This window comes from Pangasianodon hypophthalmus, chromosome 3 (assembly GCF_027358585.1).
Source record: "Pangasianodon hypophthalmus isolate fPanHyp1 chromosome 3, fPanHyp1.pri, whole genome shotgun sequence".
In the NCBI taxonomy this organism is placed as follows: domain Eukaryota; kingdom Metazoa; phylum Chordata; class Actinopteri; order Siluriformes; family Pangasiidae; genus Pangasianodon; species Pangasianodon hypophthalmus.
In genome coordinates this window covers 25,409,771-25,429,618 of record NC_069712.1, presented here as the reverse complement: position 1 = coordinate 25,429,618, position 19,848 = coordinate 25,409,771, and the positions used below count along the sequence as shown (strand labels likewise).

Here is a 19,848-nt window from a genome sequence, read left to right as displayed (position 1 = left end):
TGGGCCCACTTCTATCTGGCAAAGGGTTCCGGAAGAGAGCATCAGGGACCCAATTCCACACTCCAGACTTATGCACGATGCTGAAATCAAAGTCCTGCGATTGAAGACACCAATGCACCAATCAACCAGTAGGAATAGGACGCGACAGCAGCCACTGTAAGCTACTCTGGTCCATGTACACAGTGACATGCAGTCCTTCAAAACAGGGTCTGAAATGCTCAAGTGCCCATATCAACCCCAAACATTCCTTCTCCGGTGTTGAGTATGCCTTTTCAGCTCAACTAGCATATGCTACTGCTATCTCTCGTCCATCCTCTTCCAGCTGCATGAATGCTGCCCCCAGCCCCATGTCAAATGCGTCAGTGTGAATGTAAAACGGCTTTCCAAAATAAGAAATTTGATGAGATTATACATGATTTTAATTTATCCATGGCCTTTCGACATCATCCCGCATAAAGAGTGTGGCATCTCATGTCAATGCACACAAAGGCTCAAAAACTCACCTGTCTCACCTGTTTGACAATCTTTGGGGCACCAAACTCTGACACCGCCAATACTTTGTAGGCATCAGGCAAGATGTCACCAGCAGTCATCTTGTAACCCAGGAATTTAAATTCCTCACAGCAAAACTGACATTGGCCCAGCTTCACAGTCAGGCTGGCAGACTGCATGCTTCCAAACACTTTGCAAAGGTCAACTAAATGCTGCTCGAATGTCAAGGAAGCCACGATTATATCGTCTAGGTAGATGGCATAACACCTGTAGATCAACCCAGCCAAAATGGATTTCATGATCAGTGGAAAAACAGCAAGCGCATTGCACAAACCAAATGGCATGAATCTGAGCTGGGACAGGCCGCAGTGAGAAGTAAAGAAGTAAAGTCTTGGGTTGTGAACTCTTCTCAACCCCAACCTGCCAGTAACCTCTGGTGAGATCAGCTGTGCTGATGAACTTTCCCTTGCCAAGAAATCTAACAGGTCATCAATTCGAGGCATAGAATGACCGTCTCACTCAAACAGTGATATTTATTCAGGGTCCACACAGAATCTCAGTTCACCTGACTGCTTGGGCACAATAACTATGGGTGATGTCCGTGGACCCGATGCAGGCTCTATTATACCTTCATCCAGCATCATAGCTATCTGCCCCTCACTTGGCTTCCGTTGCACAGGAGAGGCATAATAAGAGGGTAAATTGCTAGGTTTTGCAGAGCCTGTGTCAATTGAGATCTAAACGACTGCGAAACAGCCAGCTGAAGTCAGACCCTTGAATACACCTTGATGATCCTCCAACGGGATACCCGCATCATCAACCGCATCAGTGTTCCCAACGGTTACTTTTCTGCTAGTATATAATATGCTATAATAAGCTCTAAGCATAAAATCCATTCCCAATATTATTGGTGTATTTAGACTGGGCTGAACAGCGAACCTATGGAAAAACACGTTGCCAATGGAATCAAAATGTTAACCAGGTGGTCCCTAAGGGTTTGCATGTGCCAGAGTCTGGCATGACATCAAGTTGTCCATCTTGGGTGGCTCTTAATATATCTATCCTTACCACAGATAATGAAGAACCTGTGTCTAAAGTGGCCACTATTTGGACATTTTTCAGCTTAATTGGCACGTGCGAAGGACTGTTCCAAAAGTAAGGTGATGACGCATCTTCAATATGACCTAAATTAGGTTTGAGCAGTGTCCAGTCACCAACATGAGGCCTGCTTATTGCCTGGGGGGTGGGTTGCCTTGACAAAATGCCCCCCCCCCCCCCCACTCTGTTTCCTGAGTTCCATGGTCTAACATCACCCTTTCTACTTATAAAACTTTGTGCAGTGTTCAGCTGGAGCTTCAGGGTCATTAGCACTTCTACAGGCGAATGCACACAGGCAGTGTTGTTACGTCTTTATAGCAACACAGGGACAGTCCGGCCCAGCACTGTCCTCTCACCAATGATTCTGAGCCGCAATCCCAAAATGCAATATAGAATGAACATCCAAATCAAAACTGTGTCGAAACAAAAACACTGTCCTCCTAAACAAAAATAAAATCCTGATACAGCCTGATACAGAACTGGTTGAGCAATGACACCTTATATCATCAGAAGAGTAAATTTGAGTGGAAGTGTCCCAAATCTCAATCTCCTTATTATATATTTGAGAATTTCCCACCCCTTAGATTATCAGTACCTGTAAACCTGGTACCGGAATAGAAACCAAAATAGTCTATGTCTTGCTGAAGTTCTCTTAGAAGAACTTTGATCTTAATTTGAGAGCTGTGTTGATGGCAAGGACGGATGGGTCTTGTTTCAGCACAGTGAGCACAGGTGGCGGGCAGCATTGTAGCACTTCGCGGGGCCAATTAGGAGTGAGTGGAAACCTGATGGATCCAGTAGTAGACTCTTGGTTCTCTCATAGCACATGCACCAACTCCAAATACAACCCACTTGGTTTTTCCTTCAAAACAAAAGACAACAGTATCTTGAGGCAGACGCAGGAGCAATTTAGTTTTTCTTTTCCTTTTTCCTAGAACTTCAAAAAGAATTTTGTAAGTCTATCTAAAACTTTAATTGAAAACAGACACACATATGGACTTTGATCAGAAGTTTTAGGTTTAAATGTTGTGTATATTACCACTGTAAAAGGCTATTATATCTCCCTAACTTGGGTCCTGTCCATTGAGAGGAGTAGGGCGCACTAATCGCATGTTGGGGAAAGGGAATCTTCAATTCAAGTTTAATCCCCATGGCCTAAACACCATTGGATCCTCTCAAAGGCCTCTTCGCAGAGCCACCCAAACTGTCCCTAGTTAGGTGGTAGAACCACTTTCCAATGCCTGTATCCAAGTCTTGCATTCCTGACACAACATTGCTGAATCAGTTACTAAGAGAACTTGGAAAAGGCCTTTCCGTTTCGTCTCCAACAGACCAGCAGTATGGTTTTTAATCATTACCCAATGTCCTGGCACAATAGCATGTCCCCCCCTTTGGAGGTGAGGTCCATGCCTCCTGGAGACATTGTTGTGCAGAGCTAACAGCTTCAGTGAGCTCTTTACAATATTTTATTAATGCATCAGAGGTAAGATGAACATCTGCTTGTCTAAGATCGATTGTCCCCAGTAGGGCCATCGGTCAACCTGTAATGATCTCATTTGGGCTGAGACTGGCCCACTCGTGGGTGTAGACTGAATACCGCACAAAACAGCTGGCAACTTTTCCACCCACGACAGCCCACTCTGGTGTAGTTACGACAATCGCTGTTTCAAAGTCTGATTTTGACGCTCAAATTGTCCAGAAACCTGAGGCCTATGTGGACAGTCAAACTTCCACTGAACATTCAACATTCTCTTAACTTCTTGCACAACTTGATCAGAAAAGTGAGTTCTGCTGTCTGAATGAATGCATTCAGCGATTCCCCAGTGAGGGGACAAAAAATCTCTAACCAATGATTTTGCCATGTGTGTGGCTGTCTTTCATTGGATAGGCTTCAATCCAACGTGAAAACTTGTCAACCACCACCAACACATCCCATTTATCTTGACACGGGGAAGGGCGATGTAGTCAACCTGCAAGTGTTTAAAGGGTCCTGCAGGTGCCTGGGTGTGAGCTGCAGCAGTTGACACCTCAGCTGCTTTGTTGTTAGCCTGGCACAGAACACAGCATTGCACAACTTCAAATGCATGTGCAAAAATTGGTGAAACATATTCCAAACACCCACATGTCCTAGACTGTGCATTTGTTGGGCTAAATATGGCAACAGTGTCTCAGGAGCTACATACAGTGGTGTGAAAAAGTGTTGGCCCCCTTCCTGATTTCCAATCTTTTTGCATGTTTTTCACACTTTAATGTTTCAGATCATCAAATAAATTTAAATATTAGTCAAAGATAACATGAGTAAACACAAAACAGTTTTTAAATGAAGGTTTTTATTATTAAGGGAAAACAAAATCCAAAACTACATGGCCCTGTGTGAAAAAGTGTTTGCCCCGCTGTTAAAACATAACTGAGGTTTATCACACCTGAGTTCAATTTCTCTAGCCACACTCAGGCCTGATTACTGCCACACCTGTTTGCAATCAAGAAATCACTCAAATAGGACCTGCCTGACAAAGTGAAGTAGACCAAAAGATCCTCAAAAGCTAGACATCATGCCGAGATCCAGAGAAATTCAGAAACAAATGAGAAAGAAAGTAATTGAGATCTGTCAGTCTGGAAAAGGTTATTAAGCCATTTCTAAAGCTTTGGGACTCCAGTGAACCACAGTGAGAGCCATTATCCACAAATGGCGAAAACATGGAATAGTGGAGAACCTTCCCAGGAGTGGCTGGCCGACCAAAATTACCCCAAGAGCGCAGTGACAACTCATCCAAGAGGTCACAAAAGACCCCACAACAACATCCAAAGAACTGCAGGCCTCACTTGCCTCAGTTAAGGTCAGTGTTCATGACTCCACCATAAGAAAGAGACTGGGCAAAAATGATCTGCATGGCAGAGTTCCAAGACGAAAACCGCTGCTGAGCAAAAAGAACATAAAAGCTCGTCTCAGTTTTGCCAGAAAACATCTGGAAGACTTGCTGTGGTAAATGGAACCATGAATTCAGCTGTCTACCAAAAAATCCTGAAGGAGAATGTCCGGCCATCTGTTCGTGACCTCAAGCTGAAGCGAACTTGGGTTCTGCAGCAGTACAATGATCCAAAACACACCAGCAAGTCCACCTCTGAATGGCTGAAGAAAAACAAAATGAAGACTTTGGAGTGGCCTAGTCAAAGTCCTACTGAGATGCTGTGGCATGACCTTAAAAAGGTGGTTCATGCAATAAAAACCCTCCAATGTGGCTGAATTACAACGATTCTGCAAAGACGAGTGGACCAAAATTCCTCCATAGCGCTGTAACAGACTCATTGCAAGTTATCGCAAATGCTTGATTGCAGTAGTTGCTGCAAAGGGTGGCCCAACCAGTTATTAGGTTAAGGGGGCAAACACTTTCTCACACAGGGCCATGTAGTTTTGGATTTTGTTTTCCCGTAATAATAAAAGCCTTCATTTAAAAACTGTGTTCTGTGTTTACTCATGTTATCTTTGACTAATATTTAAATTTGTTTGATGATCTGAAACATTAGTGTGTGACAAACATGCAAAAAGATTCTGTCCAAGTGCCAGCAGAATCTAGACTTGCACCTTAATCCATCCATACATACAACATAATTTATTTTTGATGATCTTAAGCTGGCCCACATGTGGGTGTGATGGTCAGGTGTCTACATACTTTTGGGTATATGGTGTAGCTGTGTTGGCTAATAATAATTAATTACGTAATAATAGTCAGAGATTACCAGATTCTTCAGTAAAGGAGCATCTAGACCACTGCCTTTTAACACAAGCTCTTGCCTCCACATCTGAAAAAAAAATGAGGGATAGAAAGAAACAGATTGTTTTTTTTTATTATTGTTTTTAATTGTGAACACAATTTAATGTAGCTTTGAGACACTAAATTGAGGTTATGAAATTGCATTGTTTGTGTGGGAAATAGGCTGTTTTATCTTTTCAAGTCACTGCTTTGAGTTTCAATACAATTCTTCCAGTGTTTTGGTTAAACTCTTCTATAAAGAAAACATGCTCACTTTTTAAATGATAAGCTGAGCACCCATCTGCTATGCTTATATCACACTTTCTGTAAGTGTTTTTCATAATTTTATCTATAAATAAAATCTAGGTCTAAATTAAGACGCTGTCTCCTCCAATGTCCTCCATGCAAAATAAATAAATAAATAAATCATTGTGACATATTGTGGTTATATTAAACTGTCAGGCTGTGGCGCTGGACCTAACACTGCTCTTTGCTTTGCTATCATGCACACAAAACGGGCTTAAGCCCAACTGAGATGCCTCTGTTTTAGGCAGCTGTTTGAGTACCTCTTTCATCCTTGGTTACATCCAAGGTGAATGGATGCAATTTTGGTATTATTAACCCAACTCTGTTTTATATTATATATATTAACCAAACTCTGTATAGGCCCCATGTCCCTTTGTAAATAAGAGCTCTGGGATGAGCACAGGAGAGTTTTTTTTATGACAGCAGCAATTCTTAAAAGGTACAAATCTACCTAAGATTATCCACTGAAGCAAGGATGAGATTTGGGCATAATTTGGGACCCTCCACAGGCATGAGGTCACCCTGGGACATCAGTGTTCTGCCACTGCAGTGTCAGAAAAACCTGAGTGATAGCAGGAGGTGGGGGAGACATTTGTTATTAGTGAGGGAATATTTTTAGTGAATATATTGTCTGTGTATGATCCTCATTCACTGCCTGCAAATCTGTGCTCATACTGGCAGCAACAAAACATGACTAATCAGCTAGAAGTCATTCATTTTCAATGAAAGCTGGTGATTTCAGCTAATATTAGATGAAGTGAGCGACATGGAAAAGTTGAGCAAAGGTTAGTTTTATGCAACAGTTTAGATACAGAGAAAGATATTGTAATATTAGAATTTGTCATGATTTAAAATGAATAAATTGCTTATTTGTAAATGAAAAATGATTACTGTTTGTGGAACAGGGAGTAATATTTAGTCCATTATAAAAATATCATTATAAATTCACTTATAATTCGATTATAAAAATAATTGGATGTGGCCCTAGTGATGAGAAATGAGCATAGAATTGTTTAATGTCTTTGTCTGAGTCTAATCTATGACCCCTATTCTCAGTTTTAGAGGTTAACCACTGATATAAATGGCTGAGTTCTTTATATTCACCAAATGATAGCTAAAGAGACATTGAGAAGGTACAGTTTTGCTGACTAATAGCACTTCTCCACCGAACAGTGTGGTAGTCATGGCTCGGAAACAAATGTGAACTCAAGGCTGTCTGTGTCCTAGCCAAGTGTATGTATTGGTTTCCCAGTAGGTAACTCTACCCATGAAAGTAGGAGAAATTTGGACAAATCTGGAGGTTACTGGCTGGTCACTGTCATGTGATGCTAAAATAAAAGTTTAATTGCATATTAAAGTGCCAGTGGCCAGTATAATAGTCAAGTGTCAAGTCAATTCAAGTGGAGTTTATTGTCATTTCAGCCATATACAAGTACACAGTGAAACGAAACAACGTTTCTCCAGGACCAAGGTGCCACATAAGACAACACAGAACAACACAGAACTACGGGGACTACATAAATTACATAAATTAAACGTAAAGTGCACAAGTGCAAACATGTGCAGACAGCACAAGACAGAACAGACAGTACATAACTACGACGCCGACCAGTACACAGTCCTGTTGAAAGTGATAAAGTGACAGTAGTGCAAATATTACAGCTGAGGTAGTGTAAACAGTGTAAACATAGTAGTAGCAGCAATAATAAGACATGTGCAAAACATGTGCAAAACATGTGCAGTGCATGTGCATAGAGGATGTTCCATTGTGTGTATGTATATGTATGTAAGTATGCGTGAGTTCCTTTGGACCAGTTCAGTTGTGTGTGTGTGTATATGTATGTGTGTGTGTGTGTTCCTTCAGTCCAGTTCTAGGTATTTAGGAGTCTGATGGCATGAGGGAAGAAACTGTTGCACAGTCTGGTTGTGAGGGCCCGAATGCTTCGGTACCTTTTACCAGATGGCAGGAGTGTGAAGAGTGTGTGTGAGGGGTGTGTGGGGTCATCCACAATGCTGGTGGCTTTGGAAGAGAGACCCAGATGATCTTCTCAGCTGTCCTCGCTATCCGCTGCAGGGTCTTGCGATCTGAAACAGTGCAATTCCCAAACCAGGCAGTGATGCAGCTGCTCAGGATGCTCTCGATAGTCCCTCTGTAGAATAGGGAATAATATATGTAGTATGCCACACTTTTCTCCCTTTAACATAGTTGAATGAATATATTTTTCTCCATGGTGGCAGACTAAATATAAGCAAATAAATAAGCTATACATTTGTGAAGTTTACAAAAAGCAAGAGATATTGGTTTATGTTTGCTGCTTGCCTTGGTCTTTTCAATTTATTATTGTAGAACCCAGTATGAGTGTGTGCAGAGGAAGACTCGGGAGGCAGCTGGAATGTCAGTAGAGCTGTTCAAGTTCAAAGTTCACGCTCCTTGCCTACGCGCATGTGCATATGTGTCTTGCAAACTCCGCTAGCTATGCCACGCTTTCTCTCTCTCAGATCACAGGCCTTACTGAAAGTACAAAGAAATATACATAAGTAGACTGGCAATAATAAGACATGGGTGAGAATCATCATGCCTTACCTGCAGTTTCAACCCACCTCCTCTCCCTCTGCAGCTGACACTTGACCATGCGCACATCCTCTATTGAGTGTGTGATGGTACCATGTGAGTGGCAGCTGATTTCAGCAGCTCCTGTCTCGAGTGACATTACCTATCTTACCTATATTAGCTATATTAGGTTTTTCTACTTACATACCTGTCATTTTCCTTACTTCCGCTCTCTTTTTCTTACTTTGTAAGTTTCAGGTTTTTTTAGGAATGTAATTTTTTATGCACTCTATGTTCGGAATGGAAAACCATGGGAAGAGAGCAGGTCGCTTCATGTACACACACAATCAGCTGCTGGTGCTTTGAAGATCTGCACTGCACTCTGGAATGCAGTTCAATATTCCTGAAAAACTGACAATACAGAGGATGCAGAGCTACATCAATTTCTGCATGGACACTATAGTTCCAGTCAGGAGAGTCAGTTGTTTTCCTAATAACAAACCCTGGAACTACTGAATAAAAAGTAGCAGACTTTCAAGCAGAAGGATAAGGAACAGATGAGGAGAGTGCCGCAATTGTTTAAGGTTAGACTGAGGGAGAACAAAGAAGCCTACAGAAGTAAGCTGGAGGGCAGGCTTCAGCAGAACAATGCAAAGCAGGTGTGGGTTGGCGTGAAGCAGATCACCAGCTCCAAGCAAAACAACCACCTGTGGGGGCAGTCTAGAAAGAGCTAACAAGCTGAATTTGTTCTTCAATAGTTTTAGCACTACACCCTCCCTCACCACGACCACTCTTCCCCAACTCCCCCCAAGATCAGACATCTTCTCCCACCCTGTCGTCTACACCAATTCTCCCCTTGTCATCTCACAACCATTCACCACCCCTCATCCCAGCCTTCTTTAGAAGACTCACACCCCTACTTTCCACAATCACACCCCCTCACCTAACGGCCATCCTCAAGGGACTCACGATCCCCCGCCACCTATCTGTCAGTACCGACCAGAACCTTCCTGTCTGAGTGCCTGCTGAGCACTTAGCACTGGAGCACCAAAGGGAACCTCTCCCCTTCCTCTCTTCTCTTCCCCTTCCTCTCTTCTCTTCATCCTGTACACTTAAGCGCAGGATGGATATCTGCCACCATCAGAAAATTTCTGACGACTCTGTGGTGGTTGGGGGCATCAGGGATGGACAGGAAGAGGAGTACAGGGACCTGGTGAACAGTTTTGTGGAGTGGTACGGGAAGAACCATCTACTCCTCAATGTGGCCAAGACCAAGGAGATGGAGGTGGACTACAGGAGGAAGAGGACCACAACCCCATTACCATCATGGGTCAGGACACTGAGTTGATTGATACCTACAGATAACTTGGTGTCCATCTTGACAACAAGCTGGACTGGAAGGTCAAGTCAGAGGCTATGTGCAGGAAAGAGATGAGCAAACTCCACTTTCTGTGGAAGCTCAAGTCATTTAATGTTTGCAGCAAGATGTTAGAGATCTTCTACCAGTCTATGATAGCCAGTGCAGTCTTCTTTGCAGCAGTATGCTGGGTAGGTGGCATCAGAGCTTCACCAAACTCTGGTTTCCTCCCCCAGTTCAAAGACATGCATTGTAGGCTGATTGGCATCTCTAAATTGTCAATAGTTTGTGCGATTATGCCCTGTGATGGGTTGGCACATCATCCAGGGCCTTGTGTCCAAGTTCCCAGGGATAGGCTCCAGGTTCCCCTCTGATCCTATCTGTAGGATAAGCGTATAGAAGATGGATGGATGGATGGATGGATGGATGGATGGACGAAAGTCATGCATGGGTGCAGACCTTAATGGTTAATAGCTAATGTGGCCAGCAATATTCCATAAATGATGAAGTGGCTACAAAGATAAACCTCAAACTGTGGTGTTTGGCAAAGCAGTGATGCATTGTCATACACTTGCTGAACAGTGGAATGATATTAGCTTAGGCTAGAAGGAAATATCTGTTAGATTAGAAGAAAGTTCCTGGATTTAAAATTGATTGTCTGCTTTGAAGAAATAGTAAGCATGCATCAAAATCTACTAAATGGGCAAACCTGACCCCTGGAATAGGCCTAATTGATTTTTAGCATAAGCCTTCTACTATGTTGGTAGTGTGATGGCATTTTCTTGATGGTTTATAATAAAATGCCCATGAGAAAGTGAAGAACAATAAAATCTTTGTGGTCATTGATTGTAGTTTCCCAAGCTTTTGAGCTCTATGCTGAGCCACAGAATTGATCTGTGTATTTCATTTAAGCCCATATATGCAATGAATTTTAGCACAACATTTCTCTTCAAAATGGCATCAATACATTTTAAATCACTTAAAATATTTATAGCATTTCATAGTAAAATAGCAGCATTTTGTAGTAAAAAGTAGCTTAATCAGATGGATACAGATGGATTAGAATAAAAATCTGCTCTCCCACTGGCCCTTTGCGGATAAAATTGGACACCTCTGTGCTAAGTGTTTTCTGTGTTTTATGGTATTGATTATGTCTGTTAAGTAACATACTGTACCTCATAACTGCTAATCTTGATTAGATTTATAGGAATTGTCTTTATATATTTTATGGGAACTATTCCTCTGTTTCTAATTATTAATGCATTTTCCCTTTTTTTCTACATTTTGCAGATTCAGCTCCACCAGGATATGCACTATATTAGCTCATCTTTCTGAAAAGAGCACTGCCTATCTAAGCCTCATTGCTCATCAGCCAGTCTTATTACCCAAATTCTTTTTGTCTGTCATTGACCTAGCCAATCCTAAGGAATTATGGACTTAGGCTAAAGGTTGGCCCTTTGCTATCTCTGAAGCCTGAGAAGGAAGGCCTCTTCTTTAAGACCTATTACAATGTAATTAATAGAGTACTTGTGTTCCTGCTTTCCCCACCAGCTGCAAACAGGACAGTTCTATAGACTGCAGTGACTGGAGGCCTTCAGGTCTCCTCTAAAGTCATGCAGCCTTCAGAGGAGATTTTCAACAGGAAACTGAGGTCCTCGAATGGAAACAAAGAAATTCCAGCTACCAGCCTGCAGTGCAAGTCTAATGGGGTAGGAAAAGTCACATCTGCCATGCCTAAAATGGGAGTGCGTGCCAGGATATCAGACTGGCCGCCCAAAAAAGAAGGGTGGGAGAATCTATGTGGATCAAACTATGAGAGAGTTATTATGGCCTTGCAAAATGGGCAGCCAGACCAAAGTATAGAGATCACTGATGTGAATGAAGCACCCTTGGAACTTGATTATCCTGACACAAAATATTCACTGAGTGACCTTTTGAGTCAGTCCCATTTAAAGGGACTTCCTCCTATTCGACAGCGAAGTAACAGTGATGTGACTATCAGTGATATAGATGCTGAGGACCTAATGCATCAAAAAGCTGTCAACCCAAACACAGGTGCTTCATTGCATCGGGAGTATGGCAGCACTTCTTCTATTGACCAACAAGGTCTAGGTGGGGATGGAGTCCTTGCACTGTTAAAGGATTACAGAGTAGATACATTGGATCATCTGAATACACACTCAACTGGTTTCCCAGAGCTGTACTACAACAGTGCTCTCTCACCTAGCTTGCAGACAGCAGCTCAAATAGCACGTGGAGAGATCATTTGTATCTCAGGCTATGACTATGTTGGCAATTCCCTTCTCTACAATCAAGAACGAGAAAAGACCTTCGTGCATCGTCTGAAGTCAGAGTCATCTGAGACATCTCTATTCCGGAAGTTGAGAACTATTAAAAGTGAGCATGATGGTCTCCGGCTTTCAACAGAGCAGGAAGACCGGCGGTCTCTTGGCGTCCCGAAATTCTTTGCTCACTATGATGTACAGAGTGCACTCTTCAATGTTAGTGATGCTGTGGCAAATCAAGTCAGCCTTTGTCATAGGAAGAACACTACTACTGGTGCCTCGGCTGCTTCACAGTATCAAGTCCCATGTAGTGGTCCAATATGTGGAAATACGAGTGGAACTGCACCAATGTTCGAATCTCCACTGGGCAGCAATGAAGAGTTGAACCCTAAACAGAATCTTGACGCGGATGAGGGTGATGGAAAGAGCAATGGGCTAGTGCTAAGTTGCCCACATTTCCGGAATGAGATTGGTGGTGAGGGTGAAAGGAAGATTTCTTTGTCCAGGGCCAACAGTGCCAACTATAGTGGAGGAGAAAGCTGCTCCTTTGAGTCCTCATTAAGCTCTCACTGCACAAATGCTGGTGTTTCTGTGCTGGAGGTACCCCGGGAAAACCAACCAGTCCATCGTGAAAAAGTGAAGCGATACATCATTGAGCACATTGACTTGGGGGCATACTATTACCATAAATATTTCTATGGAAAAGGTAAGCATTGTTTGCTCCTATTATTATTAAGTAGGTGGTGGTATTATTATTGTTATTATTATTATTATTATTATTATTAAGAACTGGGGTGGGAAATATAGGATGCATTCCATTAGAGGGGATTCTGTGCAATGCCAAGCTGGGTATAGGAACATTATTAATCTAAGTTGTCCCATTATTCTTCATTGCTCCTTAATGTTTCTAGAAAATGAAGTGTCATATGATAGAATTCACTTTAGGATTGGGCTTTCTTTCTTTAAACTATTACTGCCCTTCTCATTATTTAGGAAATCTAAACCATGTTGAGTTATGGGTGAAAGACATAAATTTTCTTCCTGTACAATAAGGCATCCGGTAGAAAACATTGTATACCCTGTCTATTACAATAATATCTTCATTTTAGTAAATTTGAAGTTGAGTAGAGTTGTTTCACAAATAATCACATTTGAATGTTCATTACAGGTGGCATGAATGATTGTTCAGGTAAACAATTTTGTAAAATTTGGCAGGTAGTCAGGAACATGTAATAGGAATGTACTTGTCTGTGGAATTTGACAGTGGTTTTGACAATAGCGTTAAATATTATTGGAGCATGTGAATTAATCACCTTATGGGTCATAATTACCCAGTTTCACAGAGGGAAACCAATTTCAAAACAATTTTTCTGCAATGTCCAAAAACCTTCTAAAAAAAAGTCTAGTTTGCATGAAGCACAAGCTAGAATTTATTCCATGATTTACTCTATTTACTCTATTTACTTTATTTCATTATTTACTCTCGTGCATATCCTTCTGAAATGCTTGGTAATCAGCCTTCACATAATGAAGAGACACCCGTGCACCCCGTCAGAGCTTTAGAACAATTTCATGCCTTTCCAGGTGCATTGCTAGGCCTACTTTGTCCCAATGGTTACCATTTCATCCAATGTCATTCCAAGCTCTATTTTCTCTCTGGTCATGTGCCTTGAGACGGAAGAATGAATTGGTTATTTTAATGTAATTTTTCATAATCTAGGATCTATTCACTTGTTTTCACAATATTCCTAACATTTACAAAGATGACAATAGTTCAGGAAGGGCAAGATCTGAAAAGTATTTCCCACTGGGAAGCGCATAGCATGGCTCCAGGTAATGTGGTCTGCACAGTTTGGTGGCTCCTTGTTGGTGTTGTGCTTTTATATCCATCTTTGCTAGGTCTGTTAGCTTTTGATACTCTGTGTATTTGGATACATGACATACTTTTAAGTGCCTTATGTTAAAATTCTTTGCTTCACTTTGCCCACGAGGCACATAGCAAACAGCACTGGTTTGTGAAGTTTCACATTCTTTTTTTTCCTCTTTACCACGGCTAATTGCCGTTCACATATTCTGATTCCAATCTGTAGCCAATTGATCCTCCCATCCTTAAGTGCATTACTGTAATTAAGTGCATAACCCACACAATGTGAGATGACTTTTGTATTTAAAGATTAAAATTAGAATCAGCAAGAAGACAGCAAGAATCCAGATCTACAGGCACTCTGCACTCACACATTCTAATGAAAAGACTGGACATGTGGTGCACTGCAGCTTATTAAATTGAGGAGACATAGCTGAAAGAATGCATCTCATCTTGGCTCTTACATTTAGGTCCATAAATATTTGGACATTGACAAAGTCATTGTTATTTTAGCTGTCTAACACAGTATATTGGAGTTGAAATTAAATAATGATGATGTTATAAAATTAAATATGAACTGAAAGTGCAGACTTCCAGCTATAATTTGAGAGTCTGTACATCGAAATCAGGTGAATGCTGTCAGAATTACAGCACTTTGTGTTATTGTACCCTTCTAAGCACTACCAAAAGTAATTGGCATTAGGTTTGGCCAAGATTGGCATTAAAAGAAAATTGGCATTAGAGTGGCATTAGATTGGCATTGGCATCTACATGTTTGGTACATTCATAAAAAGAAAGAACACACTGGTGAGCTAAGGAACACCAAAAGGCCTGGAAGACCATGGAAAACAAATGTGGTGGATGACAGAAAAATTATTTTCCTGATGAAGAAAAACCCTTTCACAACAGTTGGCCAGATCAAGAACATCCTCCAGGAAGTAGGCATATCTGTGTCAAAGTCAACAATCAAGAGAAGACTTCCCCAGAGTAAATACAAAGGGTTTACTACAAGGTCTAAACCATTGATAAGCCTCAAAAACAGGAAGAACAGATTAGAGTTTGCCAAAAAATAAAAATCTTAGAAAGCTCATACAGTTCTGGAACAACATCCTATGGACAAATGAGACAAAGATCAACATGTACCAGTATAATGGGAAGAGAAATGTATGGAGAAGGGAAGGAGCTTCTCATGATACAAAGCATACCACCTCATCTGTAAAGCATGGTTGATTTAGTGTTATGGTGCGAGCATGTATGGCTGCCAGTGGAACTGATTCACTTATATTTATTGATGCTGTGCCTGCTGACAAAATCAGGATGAATCCTGAAATGTATAGGGCTATATTATCTACCTAAATTCACTCAAACACTTCAAAGAAACCTTTCTAGGCAAAGAAGTGGAATGTTCTGCAAAGGCCAAGTCAATCACCTGATCCCAATTGAGCATGCATTTCACTTGCTGAATGCAAAATAGTCCAGGAACTGAAGAGAGGTGCAGTAAACTCTAATTCCTACACCACTCCCCTGATTTTGATGCAAATACCCTTAAAGCTGAAAGTGTGCACTTTGAGGTCGTATTCAGTATTTAATTTGAACTCAAATGTACTGTGGTTGAACAATAACTTGTCAAAATATTTATGGACCGGACTATACACCCAACCTACACTATATGGAATTATGTGGGAACCTGACCATCACATCCATATTTCTGCCTTGCTCAAACTGTTGCCAAAATGTTTTTCTACAACAGTACACAGTTGTCTAGAATGTGTTTCTATGCTGTAACATTAAGAATTCCCCTTTACTGGAACTAAGGGGCTTAGCCCGAATCTGTTCCATCATGCCAATGGCCCTGTGCACAAAGCAAGGATCACAGAGTGTCCAAGTCTTTATGACTCAATATGCAGATCTCCACAGCCATGATCCAAAATCTAGTGGAAAGCCTTCCCAGAAGAGTGGAGGTTATTATAACAGCAACGGGGAAATAAATTTATGGTATAATGGGATGTTCAAGCACATATCAGTGTGATTCAAAGGTGTCCCCATACTTTTGGCTATATACTGTAGCTCACTACTTACTGATGGAAGCATGGAGCATTAATTTCTGTGCTTTCTTGTACTGGTTTAATAATGTGCATATATCTGTAAATAAATGTGCTTTACCATTGTATATGATCACATAAAGGTTGTTAATCCAAAGAGATTTTCAGTTCTACGGTCTGTGGCAGTTTGGAGCTTTCACAAAGTTTGGATTTTATCTGATACCAGAGCATGAGATTCTGCAGTACTGAAATATTGCCCATGTGCTGTTTAGATTATAAGCATACAGTGCAAAATATAGCGTGAATATTGTATTTGGTAGTGTTTCTAGCAGAAATCACGACTGTGATTTAGGGCTGCAACAGCTAATTCGATAAAATTGGTAAAAATCATTAATATTTGTTGGCAACAAATTTCACTATTAATTAGTTGGGTGTCTGAAGCACGCGTAGCTGCCTCAACTGGGTCTGGCCTCAGATGAGATTATCATAGTAGTGCAAACAATGCTTTTGAAAAATGGCAGAGGCAACAGACACCCAGGTGGCTGAGAAAACTATAGGATCAAAGTCATCAAAGGCAAGGGAGCACTTCACATCAAAGCATTAAAAAAAGGTTGTAAGCTGCGAATTGTACAGAACAGATCTGACCTGGCATGGCAGTACCACCGTGATGCATGAGCATCTTATGAGGCAACATGTTGGAGCATTGGATGAAAAGGACTCATCTGAATGTTTTTAGAACAAAAAGTTCATGGAACTGTAATAAAATGAGTTTACGTGAATTGTCTCGGTCAGCTCATCATTAAATAAGTCTTTATTTAAAGGTGCATTAAGTAAGATGTAGAAAAATTGTGAAAAATGGGTCTTTATTTGTTAAATGGGTGGAGTTGAACAAGATTTGAATGATTTTTAAGCTCACTGAGCCCTGCCCCCATTTCCACCCATGTACACCAAGCTCCGCCCCCAAAACTTATGCCAGAGGATGTGAAAGGGCATTGTGGGGTGTCTATAAAATAGACTGGGAAAAAGAGTGGAAGGCAGGTTTCCAAACTGTTTTTTTTTTTTCAGCTACGTAATACACTTGTTCTGAGACATTGGCTTTAACTTTTATTTTTATCATTTCTATACAATTTTCCACATTATTTGTACTCTAATTTATTAACCAAGCTACCCAGCTGTATATTATAATTTCATATACAACTATCACGGCATTGTAAGTGACAGGGGGAAAAAAAACATGAAACCCCCAACTTGAAATATCTCTGTAGCTGTGCAGTAGACATGCTTAGTTGTATGGAGTAAAACTCCATATTTGTAAAGTTCACCAGAGAGAGATGGTACAGAGGGGTGAAACTTCTACCAATCTACCAATTAAGCTTATACAACTGTGATAAGCTAAAAATTCAGGTTAATTATCTGAGTAGCCTAACCAAATCGGTAAATGAGCAAGCCTCTCTTCCCTTCCAAAACAAAGTCCTCATGAAACAGACAGCTACCATCTGCCCAAGATTTCAGCAGTATACACAGATGCCAGATAAAGTGAATATGAGATATATGTGAATTTCTTTAGATACTGAATGTTTATGAAGAACAGCAGAAACAGCTATTACTTTATGCCACCGTTATTATTATTATTATTATTATTATTACTAGATTGCAGCTATTTGGCTAACATTGCTATTTATCCAAAATAAATACTAGATAATACTATATAATATATTATATAATATTAGTGAAATTTTTGTGTTTTTTGGAAATATTCTTATCTGTATTAACCATTTTAATCATTCATAGTTCACTAGAACAAGACGTGTTCAGTTATTTGCAAGGTGTGCTACTATGCGTACTTGTATTTACATTTACATTTATGGCATTTGGCAGACATCCTTATCCAGAGCTACTTAAAGAAGTGCTTTAAAGTCTCAATCAATAAATACATCAATAAATACATCCTGATGCTGGTTCACAAGGTCATGGACTAAGATTACTATCAGTCTAAAAACTCTGTTGGGGAGGTAATATAGTAAGAAAAACACACTGCACAAGATTTTTTTGTTTCTATAAGTTCAGAAGGAAACAACTGAACATGAGTAATTTTGTTCTGAGGATGGACGCCCCATGCACACCCCAGCAAGCAGCTATTCTGAATGATATCCTATTCTGTTTATGCTGGTAACTGACTTGAGTTCACTATCAATGGTGGAAGACAAGGGATTCAGACAAATTTTCAACCCTGGGTATATTCTTCCCATTTTACCAAAATGTTGGAGAGGAAGTACCTCCATCTTTTCCATGGAGTGAAGAATGCGATAAAAGCTACCAGGATCAAAATTGCTCTGGCCACCCAATTATGGACAAGAGTAGCAACAGAAGTCTGTCTTGGCATTACATTGGAGATGACCACAATGCCCCTGGAAGAAAGGCATACATCATTCAACATTGCAGAAATGTTACAGGAGGTAGCAGGCTGCCTCTTAGCAAAATTGCCACTGTGGACAATAACAGGTCCAATATTGTGCCTGCGGCAAAAAGTCTAGAGGAGCAACACAGGTGGTCCAATATCTGCTGCACTGGCCACATCTTGCAATTGGCAATCAATAATGCATTGACACAAGCTAGTATTGAAAGAGCTGGGGCTGCAACATTTAGAAAAAAGTGAGCTAGCTTGAGAAAAACAGCAACAAATGGCCACCCCTGTACATAAGCTTCCTCAAGATGTATCCACAAGATGGAGCCACACATTCTAACAGATTAGCAGACTGATTTGAACATTTTGAACATAAGATGACCTGTAACTGCAACACAAACTGAGTCTTCCTTCACCCAAAGTGGCAAAACCGGACCATACAAAAAAGTTAATGATTTCTGAAAGTGTGTGTGTTCTAAATGATCAGAAATTATTGAGTACAATATGCCTGTGGACCCCATAATTCTGTTATGTTAATTGATGATTCCAAGATGGACCATAATTATGTTAATTGATGATTCCAAGATAGACCTCCCTAAACAGCAGAGAGTGATTTGGCTTGCTGGCTTAATATCAGCAAAAAAAACAAACGATAGCAAGATATAGTACTGATAGAGCTCTCAACTGCAGGAGTCAGCATCGTGAAATGTTCTACCCTTGCGACCTGGACTGCTGCTGCAGAAATAATTTCTAGACATATCAATCGTGAAAATTGATATTGGCATATCCCTGTGCATTGCTTGGTTTTTGTTTATTCCACTTTTCTCTTCCCTGCTACGATATTGTCTGTTATAATGTCTATATATTATGTTTACTGTAATTAGCATACTTTTGCCATTGTTGTGTCCTTGTGTCTTGTTTTTTACATGTAACTATACAGTATATGTCTTTTGTAAATAAGACTGCTGGGGGTGGAGGGGGGATGGGGTAGGGTGCCTACATAAAATACATTTGCATTCTGTGATACCCTGTTGTATTTGTTAGTATGGGTTTGAAAAAAAAAAACATTTGATCACAAAAAAATAAAAAACTATTCACAAAAGGCTTAACTGAAGAAATGTTTTCAGTCTAGACTTAACCACTCAGACTGTGTCTGAGTCCCAAACCCTGACTGGAAGGCTGTTCCATAACTGTGGGGCATTGTAAAAGAAAGCTCTGCCCCCTGCTGTAGCCTTTACTATTTGAGGTACCAACAAATAAGGTGCACCTTTTGATCGAAGTAGGCATGGCGGATCATAAAAAAACAAAACTTTGCTCAGGTGCTGCGGCAAGAGACCATTCAGTGCTTTATAGGACAATAATAGTATTTTCTAATTAATGCGATATTTGAATGGGAGCCAATGCAGGGTGGATAAGATAGGAGTTATGTGGTCATATTTTCTGGTTCTGCTGGACTAACTGGAGCTTGTTTATGTACCTACTGGAACATCCAGACAGTAAGGCATTATAATAATCCAACCTAGAGGTAACAAAAGCATGAACTATTTTTTCTGCATCGTGTAGTGACATCATATTTCATATATCTTAGCAATATTTCTGAGATGAAAGAAGGCTATCCTAGTAATATTATCTACATGAGCTTCAAAAGAAAGACTGTCAATGATCACACCAAGGTCTTTTACTGCTGCACATAATGA

The 19,848-nt window shown here is 40.6% G+C and overlaps 1 protein-coding gene across 6 annotated transcripts in view; it reads left to right on the top strand.

Moving 5' to 3' along the window:
- The window catches only part of LOC113542016 (signal-induced proliferation-associated 1-like protein 2), a 276,347-nt gene that overhangs the window by 39,970 nt on the left and 216,529 nt on the right, over positions 1 to 19,848 (top strand). For all 6 annotated transcript variants that reach the window (XR_008301510.1, XM_026939252.3, XM_053232932.1 and 3 more), the window contains exon 2: positions 10,847 to 12,547. Coding sequence is in view for 5 of the 6 variants with exons in the window: in XM_026939252.3 (XP_026795053.1) it covers positions 11,170 to 12,547 (1,378 nt within the window). In the remaining variant the exon portion in view is untranslated. The remainder of the gene's footprint in view (positions 1 to 10,846; positions 12,548 to 19,848) is intronic.